Source organism: Temnothorax curvispinosus, unplaced genomic scaffold (genome assembly GCF_003070985.1).
Source record: "Temnothorax curvispinosus isolate PA1 unplaced genomic scaffold, ASM307098v1 QBEX01005604.1, whole genome shotgun sequence".
Taxonomy (NCBI): domain Eukaryota; kingdom Metazoa; phylum Arthropoda; class Insecta; order Hymenoptera; family Formicidae; genus Temnothorax; species Temnothorax curvispinosus.
The window spans coordinates 84,639-109,308 of NW_020215384.1; the positions used below are offsets into that span (position 1 = coordinate 84,639).

The 24,670-nt window shown below is 45.5% G+C and overlaps 2 protein-coding genes across 10 annotated transcripts in view; one reads left to right on the forward strand and one right to left on the reverse strand.

Annotated features, from left to right (window-relative positions):
* Positions 1–20,950, forward strand: part of LOC112454970 (putative transcription factor SOX-15) — a 46,352-nt gene extending 25,402 nt beyond the window's left edge. For 8 of the 9 annotated variants that reach the window (XM_025016626.1, XM_025016627.1, XM_025016628.1 and 5 more), the window contains 7 exons: positions 4,574–4,760; positions 5,306–5,579; positions 16,055–16,277; positions 16,512–16,711; positions 16,967–17,181; positions 17,444–17,753; positions 18,109–20,950. In XM_025016626.1, the coding sequence (XP_024872394.1) occupies positions 4,574–4,760; positions 5,306–5,579; positions 16,055–16,277; positions 16,512–16,711; positions 16,967–17,181; positions 17,444–17,753; positions 18,109–18,635 (1,936 nt within the window). In that variant the 3' untranslated portion in view covers positions 18,636–20,950. The remainder of the gene's footprint in view (positions 1–4,573; positions 4,761–5,305; positions 5,580–16,054; positions 16,278–16,511; positions 16,712–16,966; positions 17,182–17,443; positions 17,754–18,108) is intronic. The other variant, XM_025016625.1, reaches the window with a different exon arrangement.
* Positions 20,951–22,699: 1,749 nt separating this feature from the next.
* On the reverse strand, positions 22,700–24,330 carry LOC112454971 (out at first protein). The gene is made up of 4 exons (XM_025016634.1): positions 24,086–24,330; positions 23,746–23,859; positions 23,338–23,656; positions 22,700–23,244 (listed from the first exon to the last, which is right to left on the reverse strand). Exons 1-4 carry the CDS (start codon positions 24,179–24,181, stop codon positions 22,940–22,942), a joined length of 834 nt encoding a protein of 277 aa, XP_024872402.1. The 5' UTR covers positions 24,182–24,330; the 3' UTR covers positions 22,700–22,939.
* Positions 24,331–24,670: the final 340 nt, after the last annotated feature.

Sequence of the window (24,670 nt, forward strand, 5' to 3'; positions counted from 1 at the left end):
TAGCGACGTATTGATGAATCGAGACTCATTTGCAGCCACGTAAATTTGCATGGTTGCAAACAATGGCCGTGCGGATTAACGAATTAAGGCGGCTAAGTGTGACAAATGTCGGATATTATTTCCGACGAGGGCACTCGGTTGAAAAAAACATTTCGAGCACGCATTAACGGATCGCGTCCATGTATGATTAATTCCACGCGCGTGGCATTCTATTCCGAGTAACAGCGATCCGTCGGCCAGCTCGATGATTCATTGCCGAAAATCGCTCTCGTTTTCCGACACGTCGCGCCGCGTCCCTCGAAATACCCCGGTCGTCGTCTTAAAGGCGCTTCGAATCGGAGAAATACTCGTGGGATTTTTATGAACCGTTACGTGCCACGAGTTTACCACGACACACGAGTTCCGCAATTAACGCAACCGTATACCGGGCTCGAGCAGAGCCGCCTCAGAGAGCCTCGTCCTCGCAGTTAGCCTGGGAATTTTTCGTCGCTCGACGGTATATCTCCGGTGGTATCGCGCGCGCGGACACCTCTTCCCGTGAGGTGCCGTGTAGAAATCTTCGATTCTTCCTTACTCGGTCGCAGGAAGTCGTACGTAATGGCTCCGCCGTGGCTCGGAGGTCAGAGAAGGGTATGTGGCGGGATACACAGCGGACGGACGGACGGACGGACTTCGCGGCCGGTGCGGCGTCCGTTCCGCAGCCTTAAACAACCCGTAAAGGTTTCGGGGATGCGCTTTCTTCGTTCTCAAATCTGAAACGCGCCGGAGCGTTAGTAGTGCAGAGGTGAGCGGCTGGGGTCGTCACTTCCGCTTACCAACCGGACCGCATTGGGCATTCGATTTGAAAGTTTAATCAGGGGCTTATATAAAATTACAGTCCCCTCGTCCTCGTTCGCTCGCGCGAGGAATTTCGCCGCGCGCCACGATTCGCGCGAGGGGAATCCACGCTCGATTTATACGATCCAAATTGATCCGCAATATTGTTTATCTTTAGCGTCGACGGGCAAAATTGTCGATCGGCAGCGCGTCCCACCGTAATCGTCGTAATCGATTTATTTACGGGACGCGTGATCGGCGCCACGCGCGCGTTTCGCGAGTACCGACGCGAATACAGATCGATTCCCACCCACGCGTCGCGTTTCGCCGCTCTTATACGACTTATACATACGAATCTGCACCGCATCTCGTCGCCTCGTCGTCGGGCAATGCAAGGGTGTGTTCGATCGGCGCGATTATTTGAATAAAAATGCGCGCTCGCCTTATAAAACGCGCGCGATCGAAAGCTTTCTCCTTGCTCCTCTCCGTGAAGCCTCCCGCTTGGCCCCCTATATCGGGGGCAGGAGGGGGAAGAATAATTTAACCGGGGAACAAGTGTGTCGTTGACGAGGAGAATGACGAAGGGAACGGGCCTCGAGTGCCCGAGCGCCGACCCGGTCGCCGTCGCTGCCCGTTTGCGCTGCGTGCCGAACCGTGGCACAGGACACACCGGTGCTCTCTTCCCTCCTTCTCTCCTCGCGAAGGCGAAGGCGAGGAGCCGCGGCGGAGATTCATGAGGCTCAACGGACATGCCGATTTAGGGGATCGCCGCCGCGGCCGGTGCGCGGCTGTTGTTCTTTGTCTCCCTGCTCGGCCGACTCTGACGTGCGTGCGGCGTGTCTGCCACTCTCGCAGGTCGCGGCCCGGCGATTCTCCCCGAGCTATTTGTAACGTGGTAGCAGGCGCGTCGGCGTGTGGAAGGATAACTGTCGCTTTTCCTTGACACGCATTGCGGAACGTCTCCTCGTTCGACATTCTCGGGCACTCGTGTCACTCGAGATTTCGGAGTAGAAAGGAGTCGAGAGAAGAGAGAACTTGCGTCTCTCCGTCGGGAAGCTCCGCGCGTCGCGTCGTCCGATTAAACGGTTTACAAGCGCGTTTCGCCACGGGTAGTAAACCGCGCGTGCAGCACACCGCGCACCGGCGCGTCTCGCGATATATCGCGTAAATTAACGCAATCGCCGCGAATCCCATTAATAACGTTTTCGCTATCGTTGACAACGTTCCGCGTCTTATCTCGCGCGAATCGACGTATATACGAGAGGACGACACGAGCCCTTTCCGCGAAGCGAAGCCGCGCCGACGCGAGCCCCAGCCACGGAGTTTGACAAAGGACGCGACGTTAACGCGCGCGACGCCCGTCGATGCATCAGCGTCCGGCGATGACTCCTGGCAAATTAATATTTTCGAAACGACGCGCGGCTCATTGCATTCGCGGTTGGAGACTGCTTCCTCTACTCCTGGTGCAGTCACCCCGACATGAATCATTAAAGAAACAATGCTGAAGGCAGTGGCGTATCTATCGTAACGCGTGGGTGGCGCAGCTGCGCCGACGCCGACGAAACCCGGGGGAATCCTGACCGCGGATCTTAATGGCTTTTAATTTCGTATCTCTCTGCCGTCGCCGTGAATACGAGCTCTTTCTGCGAGGAATGTTAGTAAACGAGTTCCACTACTGTCAGAGACGCACAGTTTTTATCTTCTTTTTTTCTATTGCACAAAAATGTTCGATTATTGGAATGTAACGTAATGCGTTGGTCATCAGAAAGGCACTTAAAAATAATGAAATAAATTCGTATAAAAATATATCCGATTCCGTCCAGTTTTAAAGCTACCATTTTCATTTTCTACTCGAGTTTGTTGTTTGTCTGCAATCCTCTCGTTATCCTTGTTATCCAAGTGTTACACGGATTTGCTGGAAATCTTCAATCGGACGACAGAGTACATTGTGTCAATGAACGTGTTCCGTAGACAATAGATTTCAATCCTACATGTAAAAATCTAACGGATTCATGCGCGGATAATGGAACCTGTTTCGTTTGTTAGGAAATCGTCCGTCCGAGAAATATCGCTGAAACGCGAAGCCTCGTTATGACGCGGAAACAAGGCGAGATCGGACGCACGTGAATTATTTTATTGCTTTTTTGTTTAATTGCGATGAAATCTGCGCCCACACAGTTTACTTCGAAGAGAATTCAAGTCCATCTCTCGGACCTCGGGAAATTTTCTAAAACGCCTCGTGTAAATCTCAATCTATTTAATCGCGATATAAAACCGCATTCTCTTCGGTAAGCCGTGATTCGTATCGGACCGTATTCGATACGATATACTTCGATACGAAGCAAGCCGCCGGTTTTATCAGCCGACGGAACGTGACTCTTTCTCTCCATCTCTTTCTCTCTTTCTTGGACTATGTGTTTCTCCCTACCGATATAAAGGGTGACAAAAACGAGCGCGTCTAACCAGCGCGAGGTTTATTGAATGAAAATGCCGGTACGTTTCTTTCTTTTTTTTTTTGACCGACGTGCGTCGCAGCATCTCGCCGAACGCCGAATGAAACAATGGCCATTATATGGAACATTCGTGCGCGCGTATCGTGCACACATTCGCGGAATATCGTACGTGTGCATTAACGTGTGTCGCAGCGCAGTTTGCCTAGGACACCGTGCATACGCGTGTGTATGTGTAGCTGCGAAAATGTGTGTTTGCGCGCGCACGCGCTCGCTCGCTCGCGCGACAGACAGCTGTTCGTACTATTATACCCGGCGCACGGTCGCATAATGCCTTAAGGACAATCGTGGGAATTCCATTAAGTGGCCTTGAATGGTTCATTCATGTCGATCAACTCTTTTCCTAACGGAACGGTTGACAGATCAATCGGCCGCTCGGGCACGAGAGCCGACCCACGGCGATTTCATTCGCTCGTTCTCGAGATCGGGAGAAACGCCGGAGTCAATTACTACCGGGCGCAGCCGTGACACCGCGATCGTCGGGAGGAACACCGGAGTCATCGACGTCGGGAATGTTGGTGCCGGTTCGAATCGATCGACTCCTAGCGCGGCCGCGGCTTATCACAGTTTATTCCTCGGCGAATCGCGATTGCGTTCGATTGCACTCGCACGTGAACGCACCGTCGCGCTTTCCGCTGTTGGACGATCAATAAGCGATTACTAGATCAAATACCGGGATCCATTATGACATTCAATTTGGATGGACGTTCGGTACGCGTCGAGATTTCAGCAATATGTCCCAAAAGTAACAAACGAATGACGGATAACGTAATTTCGACAAAACGATTGTGTAAAATTAATAAAGTGGTATACGATAGTAGCAGCTGTCCTTGGGAAATATACTTCGTTCAAAAAGCATTAACGTACGATAACATAATAATGTACAAAGAGCGTTAGGAAAATATTACAATGAAAAAGCAGTAATATGAGAGATAAAGGACACTTAAGAGACACGATAAATGTACCAATACCTGAACATGTACCTATGTCTGGATACCTTAAAAAAATTTAAATTTATGGAAATAAACGTTTGGCTATTAATAACTAAAGTTTCAAACTACAAGAAAAAATATTGTTGTCTTTGATTTTAATTCGCGTTATACTTATAAATAATAAAGGTGCCCAGGTATTGGTACCTTTACCTTACGAGTATAAGAAAGACTGAAATGATAAATAGGCAAATAATAATTAATTATTTGATCGAGGACGGTTAAGAATACGAACGCATTCTTCTTCGACTTTTGCAGGATGCTGGACAATTATGACAGGGGTGAGGTGACACCACCACCGGCGGTGAGCGGTTACGGCGGCTCCGCCGGGCTCCTGGCGCTCCATTCCTCGCTCTACGCGACTCCCACGTCGAGGGCCTACGACATCGACTCCGGTATCGACGGCAACGACAGCTCGATGCCCATGGACACCCAAATCATCTCGGTACGGCCTTTCGATTCGATTTCGGATTCCGCATATAGACCGTCGTTCTCGAAATAGATCCGCGTGCCTCCGCGTTTGCACACGTTGCGTACATTCTCGCGCTCGGCGTTGTAAACACACCTACGTAAAACGTTCACGACAACGCGCGCGTACAATCGTTCGGGAACGCATGTGGGAATTGAGTCGAACCGCCGCCCCGCCGCGCGCGGAATAATGGCAGCCGGAGGGAACGATAGCAAAATCGTATGTCCGGCGCGAACGCGATCGACTCATTAATCCCACGTTTCGTTCTGTCGTTAGTCGTCGCTCGGTATCTTAATGACGCGATTGTCGGCGCCGTAACGCCGTTCGCCAAAACAAATATCCACCGTTCGACGTCTTCATATATATCTCACTCGAGAACCTCTCGTTGCAGTTACGTCGCGTTGTTTAGGACTCGCGCGGAGAGAGATCTTTTCACGCTCTTGAAACACACACGCGTCGTCGGGTAAATAAACGTCCACGAGAGTATATGTCTCACGAAACACGCCGTTTCCTGAAACCAGATACCGAGCATGCTGACCGGGCCGGCGCAACAGCGGCTGGAGGACATGCCCTGGCTGGCCTCCGGCCCGTCGCTGGAATACCAGCCGGGCATCTCGCCGATTCCCGCGGGAGTGAAGATGTGCCATCCCGGCGGCGGCACCGCCCAAAGGAGCCTCAAGGAGCAACGGATACGTCGCCCGATGAACGCGTTTATGGTCTGGGCAAAGGTCGAGCGCAAGAAGTTGGCCGATGAAAATCCCGATCTCCACAATGCCGATCTCAGCAAGATGCTTGGTAAGTGCGCATGAAATATTTCTCCCCTTTTCCCCTTTCCTAGAACGATCAGAAGGCTTGTAGTTCTCATAATTTACGGATCTAGAATCTCCAATGCTTTTAATAGAGCCACTGATGTATTCACGCATTTTCTATGTTAAGCAGATCGGTCGATTTATTAAAAAAACATTGTATCTTTTAAAATGCAATTAAGGCGCATCGAGGTTACCTCGTTATAGGAAAATTGCCTATCGCCGGATACAACAGAGGTCGAGGTACAAGATTACGGTCTCGTCTTTTAATAAAAATACACGTGCGCGGAAACAATGTTGGCGCGCTGCTCGCGGGAAAATGGCTTTTCCACCGGGAAACCGAGACTCTGGGAATAAGAAAGCAGGAAAAAAAAATCTTCCACGCCGCGCGGCGCGTTATCATTAAATTAATTACAGGCGTCGGGCGAAAATATGGAATTAATTCAATTACGCGTTAGAGTCGAAGCTGAATTTTTAACAAGACGAGAAGAAAGGTGTGAGAGCTCTCTCGAGGATCGCAGCCGAATGAGGGAAAAAAACTCGTTAACGCAGTAGTTTTTTTCCGCCGAAACGCGTGATCGAGGACCGCGAACCCGGTCACCGCGCGAATATAATTCGCGATCTCATCTCGTTCGTATCGCGAACCCACCTGCGCGATCGAGATAGGGAAATCGTTCTCTTATCGCGCCGCGCCACTCGCGCGTTCGAGTACTCTTCGCGAATGTGACTCCGATCGTTACGTTATCGCTCAGCGATTCCCCAGCAACGTCTCTCTAAACGTACGCGATACAGACGTTCGAATAACGACGGCGGCACGCATCAGCAACTCCTTCGTTCCGACGATTCGATGCGCGAATCGCCGATTTCACGAAAACCAGCGTGCTTTGCGGACGGTCTTGCGGTTCTTCCTTTTCTCTCCTTTTTTCCTCCTTTCTCCCCGTCATCCTTGGCGTGTCTCCCCGAGTGTTAAAACCAAGACCCCATCATCCGGTACCTAACGATCTGTCAGCGCCGATCGGCGCTCTCTCTCTCTCTCTCTCTCTCTCTCTGCTTCGCGCGCGTTATCGTGGGCAGGTACACCTTGAATTATCGGCAATTGGCATCCGCAACGTTATTGGCATTTGAACGATCGAGCGGCCGTCGTGCAGAAAATTGTAAACTTCTCCTCCACCTACCTGCCTTTACCTCACCCGTTGCCCATTTCCAGCGTCCTGCGCGAGGCACAGTGTGTTTAGTGTTTACACTCGCGCGCGCGTGTGCTGCGTGCACACGTGCTCTCCTTCACCTCCTATACCCCTTTCCTCCACCTCCTATACCCCTTTCCTCCACCTGGAATTGCGTCTTTTTCCCTTTTTCACTTTACCTTCACTCTCTTTGTCTTTCTGTCTTTCTCTCTCTCTCTCTCTCTGTCTCTCTCTTGTCTCGCGCCGACGTGCAAACCCGTAAAGCCGTAAATCACCAATTTGCCCCCTCCGCTCCCCATGTTTATCTCTCCCTCGTCTCGCGGCCTGTTATCGGTACGGAATAAGGAAAACTCCGTTGAGTTTATCGATCAGACATTAGGCGATCGGCGCGATGTTATTGGCATGACGCGGCTCCGATTACTATGCACGCCGGGTCTTTCGCCGCCCCCACTCTTTCCCTCCGTCTTCTTTTTTTTCTCTCCAGACATCCTACATATTCATGCGCGTGCTGTGTGTCGATCCGTCCATCCCGTCTATCCATCCGTACGTACGTACGTACGTCCGTTAGCTCGTCCATCCGCGCGCGCGGAACACACGCGCGTGCAGCGGAGCGCGCGCGTGCGAGCGTGTTTTGCGTCGGCGTGCGCGCACACGCGTCTTCGTACGTCCATTGTACATGTATACACACACACGAGTGAACGTGGTATACGTGTACGTCACTGTCGATGTCTCGGAGCACGCAACGCACGATATACGCCGATGAGGGCCGTATGAGCACCTTATATCCGGTGACACGCGTGTCCGCGCATCTTTATTTAATCGTTGGCCCCGACCGTTAGCCCGCCTTCGGGATCTCGCGTCTGTCAACGTTAGAAATTAACGCGTTCGCGCGCCCCAAATCGGGTAGTCATCTCGGACGATCGCGCGTTGTCGTCGTCGTCGTCGTCGTCGTACCGTCGCGTATGGCTTTCGCGGAGCCATGTCGTTAATTCCGCTGTTAATTAGCGGAACGCCCGCGACGGCGACGGCGACGACGACGACGACGACGATGGTTTATCGCGCGAGATTGTTTATCCGCGAGATCGGCACCGCGCGCGGAGCGAGAGACCCACGACGATATACCGCGCTGTTGTCTCGTATATAGCGCATAAACGCCGCGCGACGCCACTGCGCCGTGTCGCGGGACCACCTACGACAAATGTGGCAGCCCGCAAATAATACCGGGCGTGTGTTGTACTACCACCGGCGACAGCGCCGAAGATACAGAGGGCTCTAAACTGCCAACGCGGTATCGTGGTTTAGTGCCTCCGATTACTTCCCTCTCCCTTCCCTATACGGGTGACATGCGTGTATACGGGATGTCCCCTCGAGAGACAGAGACAGACAGAGAAAGAGATCGTTAGACAAAAATGCACGAGACAACGATTGTTTCGAAATATTGAGGGAGCGCCAAACGAGGTTTATTATTCGGTGTCGAAACTCGAAGGATCCTGGCTCGAGTAAATCTTGGAATCTGTAAACGGATAACGAAATCTAGCTTCTTGTTTCATTTTTCGCGGAATATTATCTTGGCGGGAATCTAATCTACGAGCCGGTTGTTCGGAATCATCGTTAGAAACTAAGAATCTACGGTAGTCGAAATTTTCGTCAACGAGACGCTATTTTAAGTCGGTCGAAGAGGCCACGAACGGACGAGAACTCTGTATATTCTTCCCCGCGAGAGGATATGTTCGTCTTCTCGTAAAATACCGAACCGCCTTCCGTTTGTGGCCCTTAAACGACGGATCGGCATGTACGGTATCTCACCATAATGGTGCTCGCCGCGGAAGGGCCGATAACGTCGACGTCGTTGGTCGATTTAAGGGACGGTGCGCCGGCCGATTGAAAATTATTGGCCGTGCAGGTATATACCAGCCGTGTTTCACACGTCGTTTCTCTCCGAAACTCTCGATTCCAAGAGTCGACACCGATAATTACACACTTTTGGACCGAAACTAAAATTTCCGCGAGGATATCGATCCTGTTTAACGAAATCGCGCCGCCGGGCGTAAAAACGTTCGGCCGTCTCAAGCGTCTCGATATTAAATATATTATTGAGATAATAAAACGTAATAAGCCGTGCCGAGAGACACGGTGACCTTTTAAATCGCCGCGAGATGGGATAGATAGGGGAAAAGATTGGCGGCCGATTGAAATTAAATAGACGCGGTGGAAGTGCGTAAGAACGGTCTGAACTCCGAGGGAAAGGCCCACTTTTCTTCGCTTACGTACAATACGTGCATATACTTATATCACTCTCCCGATGCCCCATCCTCCCTTCCTCCTCGCCACCTCCCCCCCCCGTTCCGCTTCCCCTCCGTCTCCACATCTCGGCCGGCTCTCGAACAATAGCACCTCGGCTGCACGGTGGATGAACTTCTGAGGCTGGAATCGGCTCTGCCCACTCTGTAAATTGCGTTTTCGTAAAAATATTCATAGAGGAGAAAGAAGAGAGGTCGGGCCGATCTAAAGCGGCAGCCTACATCCTGCTGCACGGCTAAATGCAGCGTGGATATATAGGTCTCGATCGCTGATACGCCATTGTACAGAAAAATGGATCATCGAGCGAGATTTCGACACGGCGAACACGGTTGAGTGTAGAAACGTTACGCACGGAGAGAATACCGTAGTATCAATCACGTAAACATATCTCCCTTTATCGTAAAATTGGAATATAACGACGTTACAGTAACTATTACTATAAAAATTAATAACCGATTATATTGTATTTTTATCAATCATGTTAGTAAAAAGTATACATTATAAATTTATTATTACGAACGATATTTCCTCGCAAAGCGCTTTTTTTTATAATCGTCACAAAACCAACGTTGTTTTCTCGCGAATCGTGCTATGCAAACATATAAAAATCTACGCATTAATCGCGAATGGTTATATCGTTATCGAATCGTTTACGATCTCGTTTTTCATCCCACGCCCAGGATTTACACAGGGAAGACTCTTTTTCCATCTTATTTTAATTCAATTTGATAATGAAACCGGACTCCGTGCCTTCAATTAAATTCGTTCATCCTTGTTATGCCGTCTTCGTCGTTCTCTGCTCTCTTCTCTCTTTCGTGGCCCGAGTCCGACCCGCGGAGAAGCTTGTTCGTTTTTCTACGACGATGCTCGATTAATCCGAGACAAGATCGGCCTCTCGTACGATCACGAAACTCATTTGTTTCTCTATACCGTCCGCGCACACGGGCGCATTAGTAAACTCGTTTCGATCGGGCGCGTTTAAACCGCCACCATCATCATCAATCTGGCAATCATCGACTAGTAAAGTTGTTCGGCGATCGGCTCGATCGGCGCAAATCGGTTTAGCGCAAGTCGGCGTATACGCGTTTCTCTCGTCCGGCGTTACGGTATTTAAAAAGTCGCGCGTAATCGTGGTTGTATACACTTCTCTTATAGGGTATCCGCCGACCGAGTCGGTTGATGTTGCACCCGGTTAAATCTCTCCGAGCGAAACCTCTTTATGCACGTTCGCCTTCGATCGATCGTACCGACAAAAGTCTCGTGCGAGGGCATTACGCACGGACGTAAGCAGAGAGGAAAATGCCTCCTCTCTAGCAGCCGTAGTAGGCGAAGCAACATAACGAACCGCGAGACAAGATCGGGACCAATAATTGCGCATACATATAAAATGAGGCCGGGCGAAGGGCGAGGGGCGATCGTCGGAGGAACGCACGAATAAACGGACGGACGTGTATACTGCAAACGCCGTACCCCGTGATCGGAAACGCATCGCAGCCACGAGCGCGCACGCATTACGTTGTCATAAATATTAATGATAGTAATAATTTAACGAGCGCGACAAGATCGCAGATGAAAGAAAGAAACTCCTTCGTCACTCTCAGAAACGTCCTTCCCTGAAATTCCCGATTTCGGCGATGTCGAACCGTCGCGTTTCACGTGCGTCACCCTGTATCCTCTGCCGTTGTATACATTGTATCCGTATACATACGGATCGCGCGTACATATGTATCTGTCTGCAAGAAGGACGAAGGAACCGACGGGTTGGCTAAGCCAAAGCAATAATAAGCCATAAGCGCGGTCTCTGCATAGAATGCCGGGTAATGAGGTGGAGTCGAGAACGGAGTCTGTGGCCGCACCCTTACCTTACCTTACCTCCCGACGACGCTTACACGAGCGACCCACCTATCCTCGACAACGACGACGACGAGGATGACGACGAAAGACCTCGAGTTCCTAGCCTCGCTCGGTTTCGCGACGAGATAGAAATAAATTATTATATTTATGAAAATACACGTGGGGACGGGCGAGAGGGCGGGTAGAGGTGGGAGAGAGGGAGGAGGAAGCCCTCGAGCGTGGACGGGCCTCATCGGCCGATTCATCCGCGACTCCGACTTTTGTCCCTCTCGTGATCTTCGACGTGGATCGTCCGCACCACGCCTATACGGGTCGGATCGGAAAGAAGAGAGAGAGAGAGAAAAAAGAGATAAAAAAAAGACAGATGGAGTGATATGATAATTCACGCGACGCTCGTGCGTCGCGATACCTTACGACGTACCGAATGATTTACAAGCGGCACTACGAGCGTGGGCGAATTTGATTGGGAAGCGCGGGTTTCGTTTTTCCTCCGTCGCGCCTGACGCGAATCAACCCGAGAGACATTTAGCGGAATTAGAATCCGGAATCGCGCGGCGGAATTCTCTTCCGCGAAATTGCGCGCGGAATCGTCCGCCGAGATTTCTCACGCCGATTCGTCAGTCGTCCCGCGAACGCGAACTCTCCCGCAAAGTTCGGCTGAAGTTTTGATGACGCGGCGTATCTCTTCACGTCCGCGTCCCCTCGACGAAGGAAGGAGAGTGCGGACGTGTCACTGTCTTTCCGCCGTCGCGGCAGCTCGGAAACGTTTCTTTCGCGGTTTCGTGACACGTGTCTGAAGAACAAGGCGCGACTAACGCGCCGCTTTTTCCGGTCGATTCTTCACGGAGGAAATCCGAGACGGACGACGTTGGCACGTCGCGGTGTCTCTTTCCCTTTCTTCTTTCTTCCTTCCGTGTATCCTCTCGTCTCTCTGCGTTACACGGAAAGCGCGGAGAGCCGCCAGATTAAAGGGAACGGTGCGATAATTCCCTCTCGGATTTCTCCGTCACTTCACGCCCTTCCGAGTTTCAACTTTCGAGAGATATCTCATTAAGATCTCACGCCCCACACGCACTATGATTACTCCTGACAGATAAATTTTCCTTTGTGCCACGGAGGCGCAGAGGAGTCCGCTCGTCAGGATTGCGTCTCAGCGGAACACGAGGAGACGAGACTCGTCCACGTGCCATGCTCGTACTCGAGTCGATCGTACGCATTCTCGACGTGTTACGGAGCTTGAATGGCGAGCACCGGGTGGTGCCTACCTACGAGCCTACCTGACGTCTTTGTCAGTTGGCAAGTGGACACAATAGACGTGTCATCGTTAGAGTCGAGCGACATTAACTTAATCTTCCTTCGAGGCTTACGAAATTTCCGCGAACGTTCTTTCGTTTCTAGTTCAGCATGCGTCAATAAAAGCGCGATTAAACGGCTAATTTTGCAACGATCGACGGCGTCGCTTATCTTTTCGATTGATACCGCGGTTCCCTGATCTTCGTCGAGTTCGGGAAAACGTTTCCAGCATATAACGGACCCCTCCCAGATCGTGGCGCAGTGCCGCATCGACGCCTCCTGCATCTGTACAGGTGAACGCGTCGGTGTGCGCGCGCGGCGCGTCGGTGGGCGAGCGCACACCATCAGCGCCGAGGGAGATGAGATACATCACGGGACGGGAGACGTATTATTAATGGTGACAGTGGGCGACCCAGGTTGGGCGGGGTACGCGCGCGCGATGCGCGGTCCCACCGAGATGTGGGCCTCGCTCCGGCCCCTCTTTTTCCTCTTTCTCGCTTCATCTCGACCCTCCTCGCCTCTCCTACATCACGCCATTGCACACGTAATATCGCCTATGCGACGCATCATGATTTTCTATATACACATTTTATTTCGCATTTCCTCTGAATTTCGACTTTGGAGAACGGCTGGTCGCGCTCTCCTCGAGGCGAGGATGTTGGTGATCGCTCAAGCGCGAGTGCTTGATGCCAAAAAGCAAACCAACTTGAAAAATATTGTGTCAATTTGAGGATTTATTGGTAATTCGTATGTACATAATTAAAGCTGACGAAACAGACTGGAGGATTAATCGGGCGCTAACTAACTCCGAACTCCGAGGTTCTGATCGGTCGGTCGGTTATATTCTAAATGCCGCGTGCGAGAAGTTTCTCGCTCGATTCTGAAAATGTCACGTGCCAGTCCGCGCGCGAGCGTCTATATACCGTCCGCGACCATAACGAAATTCCCGAAGTGTCTGCTGGGCGCACACACTCGGGAATGAGAGAGGGAAAGAGAGTGAAAGAGAAAAACAGCGAGAGGTTTAATCGCGGATCGCTGGCCAAGTGAATTACCGGCTGGCGCGTGCGTAAATCACCGCGGAATCGTTAATTAGGCGGTAGAACGAACGAGCTTTCTGGAAAATGTCAACGACTGGGATGTCGCGGCGAAACGGGACGCGCGCGCGTAATTCTTGCGCGACGACGCGGAGACTCTCGATTGGGACCTTTCGACACGCGCGATTTCGCTCGCTGGCTGCAAGTCTCGCAATTTGTCCCGATGCCCGACTAGCTAATTTATAATCTCTCCGCTAAGATGGAACTGCGTGAGCCGATAGAAATCGCGAAATGGAAAGCCTATTAGCATCGAACATTCTTATACAAAATATTCACGTTCGCAATATATACACGGCGGACGGAGCGCAATTTAGTACAGAGACTGAATACCGAGACGATTTCGTCACCAATTGTATACCGGTTATCACGTACGCCTTTATTTTTATAAGTTTACGACGTCTTTAATAATAATCTTCAATAATACCGGCATATAACTGAAATTTTTATAATAATATATCATTTTTCGATAATACTTTAGTGTCTATTTAAGAGAGGCACGCGTTCCCCGCTCGTTGCTCGTTTACACGCGCGGAGCACGGGGGGCACCCGCGAGGATCACGCTGAACAAACTGACAATTCGATCCAGACGTCCTCCCCGGCGACGCACCTAATTCGACGGCGCGGCGCGCACAGCCCGCTTTTGCTCGAAACATCGAAATTAATGAAGTCGTCCGACCGGGCCGCGGCCTAAGCGCAGTAAATTAGAGGTACACGCCAACCATTAGAATACTTAACGAGGACATCACGGTGGGACGCAGCGTGCGCGGGTGTGATGATGAATCACCGCCAGGGATAACTCGCCGCTCGCGCGCGCGCCCAGGAATATTAAATTAAGTGTACTTATTGTTAGCCGAAAACCTTATTCGTATCCCCTTTGCCGGGTATAGTCCCTCTCCGGGCTCCTCTTTCTTTCTTTTTTTTCGGGCTAAGAGGTTGAAGAGTCGGCTGGCCGGAACCCGAGAGAAACGAGAAGTCGCTATAGGCGGGAGAACATTGTCGGGCGACAAAAGCGTTCTCCTCTTTCGCGAGAATCCTTTCTTTCCTTTCCTTTCTCTCTTTCTCTCTCTCTCCTCCCGCTTTTCTTCGCCACAGAAGCATCCTCGAGAGTACTGAAAGCACTGTCGCGACTGTTTATTATCCATAGGGCGGAAAGGGTTCGCCACGACGAAGTGCGATTTCGACAACGATCGATTTGCGCTTTTGTTTTTTTCTCTCTTACTTTCCGGCCCTCCCTCTCGCGCGGACTCCTCTGGGTCAACGTTTCTCTCTTTCTTTCTCTTTCTCTTCTCCGGAGATGAAATATACAAAATGAAATATGAAATAATGGTTCGTGCCTTGTGGCTGGCTGAAGGCACGGGCGCACCCATATCTACGCCCCCATGCGCCTATGTACCTTTACAAGACTGTACGCATAACTATATATGTGTGTGTGCGTATATATATATACATATATTATACATTTATACATAAATATATACGTATTTATTTATGTATACATATTTCTATATATTTATATACGAAATTTGTGCCATAGCTCTGCGTAATACGTAATATGCGCGACGCGCACGTCGTATACGCGATATCCGATATCTCGCGCTTAATTTTTTCGTCTTGTCGCGAACATCTTACGTTTGCATTAACCCTTATGCCTCGTTTAATGATATTCCGGCCTACCATGTTGGCATATTGAACGCAACTAAGGCAGATTCCAGGCTTGGTCGTCGGACCAAGACCCCGCCGCCGCCGACCAAGCCCACCTGTAAATACGTATATCCGTACGTGTATATACGCCGTGTATGTGCGACGGGAGGAGAGATCATTTCTGTGCTCGTTTTGCATTACGTATATCGGGGCAACGAGGAAGAGAGAGAAATAAAATAAAATCTCTCTCTCTCTCTCTCTCTCTCTCTCTCTCTTGTAAGTCGAATTAAGCGCGTCGTTAGCCAAAGGGATCGGCCGACGATTTCATCGAGATTCGGGATATCGAGATGTATACATCGTGGCCTCGCCCCATTATTGTCGAGGAGGTAATTTATCAGGGGTATTTATACGAACACACGAGATTTTGCACATGTAATCGCTATATTAAAGCAGCGTAACTTGGCGCTGATAACGTCTATGATTTAAAAAAAAAAAGATCGTCCAATGAATTTATCTTCTAAGCAGACGATGGAACTTGATTCGTTTTGACTCGTTTTCCAAGCGTATTTCAATCCATCAAAGGTTCAATTTGAGGCATAACAATTTTTTTCAATGCTTGCGACAAACACATGCCCTAATCTGACACTGAGATATCTCTAAATAGCGAATTTAAAAGATATTTCAAGCTTACATTTTTAACTAAAAACCATTTCACAAAAAAATTATTATTATTATTGTTATATTAATTTTTATTTAACATTAACGCATTTGTCAATTCCAGCATTGCCAATCTGTAAAAATTATCAAAATGTCTTTCAATAGCTTATGCAAAGGTAATTTAGTATACCCAAGAATTGCGACGATATAAATATCCGCACATTCTTTGACATTTCATTATATTACATCCTACATTGTATTATATCTTTTGTATTTTGACTGTTTATGCGGCACAGGGAGTTCCGGAACGACGGTAAGGCTAATTCTGTACATACCGTGTGTCGCTTAATCATTTTACGTGCGCTCCGCTCTCGGTTTCTCTTTTTTTTCCTGTCTCACGTTCTTTACTTGACGGCTTGCTTTGTTCGGGCTTCTCGCAGGAAAGAAATGGCGAGGGCTGACGCCGCAAGACAGAAGGCCCTACGTCGAGGAGGCCGAGAGGCTCCGGGTCATACACATGCAGGAACACCCGAATTACAAGTACAGGCCGCGGCGCAGGAAGCACGCGAAACGGACACCCGGTGCACCGTCCTCGCCTCCCTCGGCGACCAACACCGCGGGCAACAGGTCCAACCCTGCCGGCCCGCCGATTCATCATTCCATGTAAGTCGATACTCCGGCCCGTACTTTCCGCGCTAATGAAGGTACGTGCGAGCTAACCGCCGCGGTTAATTGAGAGATTCCGGCGAGATTTAAACGCCGACGACGGCGTTATGATTTCGACGATGTTAACATTGTAGCCGAGATTTAGCAATGACGTATTTGTCCTGATAAGGAATATATATATACCGCATGCGATTATAAAGCGACGCATCATAAGTGTTGTATGCGTTTAAGGTCCAAGATGGACAGTTACCATCAGGGCATGTCTCAAATCCCGTGGGGTGGCCATTCTCCGATCTCATCCCTGTATCATCAACAGCAACAGCAGAGTATCCAGGAGTACAAATCGGAAAATAATTCGATCTACGGCAGTCCTTACACGCCCATCATCCACAGCCCGGACATATCTCCGGTGGCCAGTCCCGAGCCCGATGGTGAATTTTTAAAATCGAAAATTGATCGGATAATTGAATAAATTTTATTTATTTGAGATTCATATCTTACAGACAAGCTTAAGATAAAAGTGTTTCTGAACTAATGATACAACCGAGGAGATTTTTTTGTGAAAAAATAAAAGAAAAATTTTAGACTTTGTTTGAAAAACGACACGATGCAATTAGAATTACGAAACAATTAAAGTAAATATGAAACAATTATTGAGATGATTTAATATTAATGTACTAATCTAGGTGACGGCGGTCATTTATCGTCCGCTCAAAATCAGGATCCAGAACGAGATCTGATGGAAGGTACCTCGAAGCAACACGGAGACATGAGCGATCAGAAACGATACACCTTTATGAGTAGCGACAATCAGCTGCACACGGGTCACGTTAGTAACACTAGCATATCATCGTGTCAGAATTCTGGCGGTTACACGGATACTTTAACGTATAAAAAATCCGTACGTATTCCGCACACCTGATATTTTTATACTACGTTACGGTTGCAATCTTCTATAAACTATCGTTTGTCGAAATACAAAAAATAATATAAAAATATATTTAATTACTTTGCCATAATTTGATGGAGAGAATTAAATTCATTCTTCTTTCATAAATAAATTTAAATCTAGTTTGTGATTTCTCCACGTCACGCCGAATTATTCCGTGTCAGACCAGATCGAGCAACCCTCTCAGGCAATTATTACGTTTCTCGTCACTCAGGTGGGCTATTTGAACTTCGAGAGACAATCCACGAGCATAGCCGCGGTGGGCATAGCGAACGGTATGATGGTGTCGTGCAATAAGCTACGCTCCGGTTTCGACAACGTCGGTTCCGTCACGGGCACGTTTTATCCGCCGGTCGCCTCGCCGCACGATCAATCGTTGCAGCACTACAGCGGCACGCAGACGTCCAAGAGCACGACCAACTATTCGATGCAGTCTACCGTCGAGAGCAATTACAATCCGGTCCAATGCGCGGGCAGTCGACAGCAGCCCATAGGAATCCGCGGGGCCGCCGAAAGTTGTCCCGGTAACGTTTTGCTCTCGTTCACGCACGTTAAATTCAAAGGCTCGTAGAACTCGACTAGGAATAGAAGAATCTTGATACATACAGGATCAAGGAACGCAATAGCTAGTATTATCCTTTATTACAGGAAAGATATATAAGCAAGAGAAATAATTTGAAAATAATTAGTCTTACGTTTTCTAAATAAAATCGTTTTTTCGAGATATGAGATAGTATCAAAGAGATACTAGGATAGGATCTTTCTGAATGTCTATTCACAGTGAATGTCAAAGAATTACAGTAGAATTTTCAATAACGGTGCAATTTATTCTCTTTTTTTTTATTACGTCCTCGTTCAATTTCTAATTTCTTGACGCAGTGACACATCGATACCAAATGTCGCATCATCAGGAGTACCAGACAGACGCGTCCTCCGGCAGCGGCCAGCACGCGATTCTCGGCGGTCACATCGATCACGGTATGAGCGCCGAGGACGATCAGCAGCAAACGCTCCAGCTGGAAAAATATTTCAAGTATTCCCATCCGAGCGTAGGACACTCGAGCCTGTCCTCGCAGAGTATGTTGGATAGCAACCATAACTACGCCAGTGATCTGCGCTACTACGGGACACCGCCGCAATCTCAGCTGGACATGTCGAATTCTCAGTGCATCGTCGACGATCAGCAGGGCAACAAAGACGCTCGTTGTCCTAACGTCGCGATCGGTCATACCATGGAACAATATCACCCGGGATTGGAGGTGTCCAAGTACACGGATCACTCAGTGACGCAGCAACACCAGCAGTCGCAGCCACAACAGCAGCAGAGTATGGAACACGTGCCCAAGGCTGACGACGATTTCAGTGTTATACTTGCGGACGTGCGCAAGACTTGCTACAGTAGTTAGTGTTTCTCCTTCTAGTGCACAGACCGATCCACAGGTTTCGGATTGGACTGACGTGCGAATTTCAGGGACTCTTCTTTCGTTCACGCGGTCGCGAAGAACAGAACGCTTATGTGCACATTTGACGTCATCACGTGGCTGGTGCTACTCGATATATATCAAAGCATTTTTATCTCGTGATAAAAGGGTACGTCCTTCTCGTTAACTTCGGAAACAATATTTCAGCTCCAAGTTTTCACACGAGCAAAAGATATTATTTGCCACTCGATTCGTTCAATTTCCAGCACGGAAAATATTTAATTACAATTTTTATCTTTCGGAACTCTATCTATGAGTATCCCCTGTGTATAAGCACGATCTCTTATGGATTTCAGTACAACTGAAATTGCATTCATGCGAGTCAGTGGCGTACAATTGTCGCCTGTCAACAAGTTGCGGTAAACGAAATTCCGATAAAAATATGACGAATATAATTATACGATACAAACAATGATAAACTGCCTGATATGATCAAGAATGTCATCGTATTTTATTACAATGAATATCATTTTATTGGAATTTTTCACAAGATATTAAATTTCCTGGATTTCTATCTTATCTACAATCTTATATGAACACTTTAGGACCTCAGAAAACGTAATGATAGGCGGCTAATGGTGCACGGCTAGTGTAGCATTAAAATTGCAGAGAGAATTGTATACTCACATAGATGTCACATTAGTTTCATTATCAAAGGTAATACAGTAGCAGAGATATGATAACGATAGCGAGAGATATTAAATTTACGTTATTAGAAATGTTTTAGAAAACTTTCACATGTCAAGAAATGTTTTGCATCAGTAAGTTTTCTCGTATTTACTCTGAGATAGCAGCATTTACTTTTGGTGCTATGTCACTGTGAGCTTTATTCAAAAGCTTGTTTTTAATCGTTGCAAACGATGATTTACATAAACCAATGTATGTTTTTGTTGTAAATAAATTTTCTTTTTCTTGCTCATCAGAGTGACATTTCTAGCAACTTGTGCAAACTGCGCATTAAGTTTTGTAGAAATGCGAGTGGTGCAACATGTCTTCGATGTGTATAGAGATGTGTAAAGAATTCTGGATAAAACTAAATTATTATTATTTTGCTATTATTATATTACCTGTTAATTAACATTATTAGATATTAATATTATTAATGTATCGTACTTAATAGAATCAATTATGAACAAATATTTATCTGCATATATTCTTCAAAGGATATCCTTCCACAAGAAATATGTTCTTAATGCATTTCGTGTGGTGCATATCGTTTATTTTATATATATGTAACGCACACATGCGTATGGTAGGTACACACTATATATGTATGAGACACACATACATATATATAAATTATATTGTAAAATATTATGTGTTATCCATATATACTCACATTCTTCATTCAAAATAAATTTCTCATTGAGAAATTTGGTATACGATAAAATTATACAACTTTCCGAAAAAAGTTGATGTCTCCCGCGAAATGACATATCACGCAAATATATTTTTAATCACGCATGTGTATTAAAAAACGATCTTTCAGGATTACCGCTCCACGTCATTAAAATTAAAACACACACATGTATGTATATTAATTCTTTTTATTAAATATATATAAAAAATATGTGTATAAGATACAACATTATGTGTAAAGCTGAAATCATACATAGTGTAGTGATACCCATAAATTACATCAAAGGGGGTTGATACAATGGTTAAATATTGACAAATATTTCTCATTTTCCATTATACAATTATATGACACCTTCTTGCGTCAGAAGGTCTCAGATAGCTATAGGTAAAGTCTTTTACCAAATAAATATAATATATTTATTAAACAACAGGCACGTGAAGAAAACAAGTATTAAATAAATTATTATAAATATTTCATAATATCTCTTCTATAATAGGATATTTATAAATATCCCTCTCTCGTCATCTAGAAATTGTTATTGCACATATCGCCCTTTCTAATATCCGTCGCAAAGCCATTTATTGTAACTAAAATGATCGATGCTAAAGTCGGTACCAAAGTAAGACTTCGAAATTAATCTCCAAGTCTCTCTGCTGAATCTATATACATATTTCTATATAAATAGTGTATTATTTACGAATTTATTCTGTCACATTTTATGTATTAATCCCCATTGATTTACACGTAAATGTAATCGAGTTGTGCGACGATTATGATTTGCTTTACCGTTACAGTATGTATAAACAAGGCTGACATCGCTCGGTACAATTTATATTAATCGTTCACAGCAGAACCGGGATTTTTACTGAGACAGAAGATTTAAAAAAAATTGAGAGTAAATATATTTAAAATATAACTTCAAGAGTAAAAATATAAGATTTTCTGTCGACTTGTGCGTGTTAGGAAAAAAATCAAGGCGGTAAGTGATTTTGTCATATTTTAGTTGTGAGTGAAAAGGAACATTGCTCCTGTCGCAGAATTTATATACGTGCTTTAAATATTGTACTTAATAATTAAGAAAAATCTTGAGATCGATTAGCAGTAAATTTAATCATTAGAATAATTTTAGTTGCTCAATCCCGGCTCTGTTCTGCATCGTGAATGCCTCGATTTATCACTATTTCTGCGTTCGTAGCAATCGACTGCTAAAAGGACACGACAATAGGTAGCGAGGTCTATTTAGGGAATCGCGCCAAGTACATTCTCCTCGGCACCATTAACACGCTGCATTGTACATCTTCTATTCGGTTCCTGACTAAAAACGACAAATATTGCTAGATGTTTATCGTAATTGTTTCGTGAACGTCGGATTACAAGCGTAAGTATACGTATGTATTCCCTTCGAACGATCTCTCTCATACTGTAAATACAATTGTATATGTGAGGGATTTTAGAGAGCAATGGCTTAACCATTATATACGTTAAATGGACAGATTTTGCAGTCTTATTCACAATGATCCGCTAGGTATACCCTCTCATTGAAACGTGCAAAGACATTCGTTATAAATTGCGGATACTTAATGTATCAATATAAATTGATATCTAATAATCTTATAAAGTCTCGCACGGTACTGCAAATCTTACATAAACTGTACAATTTTCTGCTATTAACACGAATTTATATGTACATGAATTTATAGATCATCGATATCTATTGTTATATTTGTGTCTTTGCCTATATGTGTCTGCATTATGTACAAATTACAACATATAATGTATACACATACAATGTGTATAAATGGCAGCTTTACAAATCACGTATAAAACTCTCTACGTACATTGTTACGTAATACACAATTAGCTTGACGTTTTTGTTGGAGAAATAAAATAGAACATTTATGTGTTTTGAATGGATTATTTGTAACATATAGTCAGTACGAAAAAGTATTAGATATAATAGGTAATACAAAAATTATCGGGTATACTGGAATGATTTCACTTGTAAATGTAAATAATATAACGACTGGGAATGTTAGATAAATTTAATGGAAGTAAAAGTATCTCTCTGCGAATAGTATTCCTGGAACACATGCAATTGCTGATCACAGCGAACAATGTTCTATCTGTATACGGACAGTTTTGCGTTTCTTTAAATTTTTTTTATGGCAGAAAATTGAATTCTACAAAAGTAGAATTAACAACAATATTTGTAATAAAATATGTCAAAACATTGTATTACAAATCTTGGAATGTACGGAAATAAAATGCTGATGTAAATTAGACGTAAAAGAAGTTACAAATGTTACAAATATCCATTCAGTAAAATCTACATAATTACGTATAGTGATATTAGTGAATTTCCGTAGACGAGAATTAAATAAAAATTCTTTGTTCATCACTTAACATAAACCCTTTTAAAATGTAACCCACTTATCGTTATAAAATTTTTTAAAGACCTTTAAAGACCTCCCCAGCATAAATCTAATATACAATCTTGCAAAAATATTCTTGCTCGATTTGCTTTGGCTTTAATCACGATATAATCTAGAGTAAAATATATAAAACAAAAAAATTTTACATTTAAATCAATTCATGAAAGAGAATTGTTAATAAATAAATGTTTAGTTCATATTTACTAAAAAAGCATTAAATTATCTTTTATATGTATATATACATAAATTCAAATTAATAAAAAAGTATTAAAAGTTTCAGTTTGTCCTTTTTTTTGAGAATTCTGATTCACATTTTAACTACTTAGAGTAATTAAAACAATTTTTCTGAGATATTTAATTTGTTTCTAGCTTCATTTCTTTCTATTGCACAGCAACGTGCTTATAGTCAAAATTTTAATCTATAATGTCCTTATATGTCATTCATCCCATAAACAGTTCTGTTTCATTTTAGAATAATATGAGAATATAAAACACTTCTTACAGGTTTTTATGCCACATCGATAGCTGCTTGCTACCTTCTTGCCATCTGACTTTCCTTTGCAAAACTTCAGACCACACGGATACCAGCCGATGCATAATTCGAGGGAGCACGTGCAAGGTGCCCAGAGGTTTGATGTGTCAGCACATTTAGAGACCAGCAGTGACCTTGTATCATTCATGCCCGATTGCGGCACATTTGTAAAGTTATACACAGCTGCCATGAGTAACTCTTCCGAGGAACCTAGAAATGTCATAAAAATTGATATCTACACATAATATTACTACACATATGTACGAGACACTGATCGCCCCGCATTTTATTACGGATAAGTACCTGGTCTTTGAATCCACTGTTTTATATCGTCATTTCTAGTGTAAGTCGATCCAGCTGCTTCCGCGCAGAGCGTAGTAACGTGCTTCGAGATTTCCTTGGACTGAGAAACGTCCAGAAACAAGTCCATCGTATAATTGACATGACCCCTATCCTCCTCCGCTACGCGCACGGTACCCGGATTCTTCTGGCGTAGCTTGGACATCGCGTCGGACGATATAAAATCTACTTTGTAAAAATGATTCACGAAACACATGACTTGATACTGATTTTGCCCGCGTTCTTCCTCGCCGAGTACCAGAGCTTTTATAACTTGAACTTCCTGTAAAAACCACAATTGTTTGTAGTTAATAAAGCACAAAGATCCTTCTCTTCTTTCTCGCGAGTTCTTTAAAATGTAAAAATAATTACATTTTTAAAATCGATGAGTTGTGTAACCAGGGTGCCATCGGAACGTTGGAATTCGAGAGTAATCAGATCTTCCGTAACGTTAGACGAGATTGTTTCTAGAAGAATATCACCGCCCTGCAAGTAAAAACAAATTTCTCATTAGTAATATTAATAATAGGAAAAATTATCTTCAAGCTCTACTTATTCGCTAATAATATTCAACATTTGCGTTAAATTACGTTTGAGGTTATAACTCAGGAAATGTCTTTATAATCTTTTTTTTTATAATTTCGTACAAATTATGAATTATGAATATAAAAGTGGAGCTGCTGAATGGAAAGCGTAAGAGACATTCACTCACCTGATTTTTTACGTTTATGAGCAAGTGTGTAGTGCATACATCGTAAAAACACTGCAACACGACGCAGATCGCGAGAAACTCGTTGAGCATCCTCATTGTCGCATTGTTAAATCACTGTCGACGCTCGGCTCGCCTCCTCGTCCGGGCCGACGGCGACGAGCCGGAAAATTCGCGTAGAAAAGAAAACGGAGATTACTCCATCGAGTATTATAACCTAATGCGTCAAGCGCTGCTCCGCTCCTTTTTTTCCCCTCCCGCCCCCCCTCTCTCTCTCTCTCTCTCTCCCTTCGACGGCCTACATTTCTGCCAGTATGGCCAATTCTACGTTGAAAGAAAAATTCACTGGTCACCTTTTAAAAAAAATTGACACGAAATTCAAATCTCGCTTAGCGAAGTAGTTGAACGCTGATGCTTAGATTACAGACGGCAAACGATTTATCTGAGCGCACAGGAAGCAGGAATTCGAGATTTCAAATCGCGAAAATCAAGACAATCTCGAAAATTAATAAAGTATAGGAGAATGGGCAAGGAGGGGTTGCAATTTAAAATTCTAAAAATTTTCCAAGCTTTTAAGAATCGCGAGTT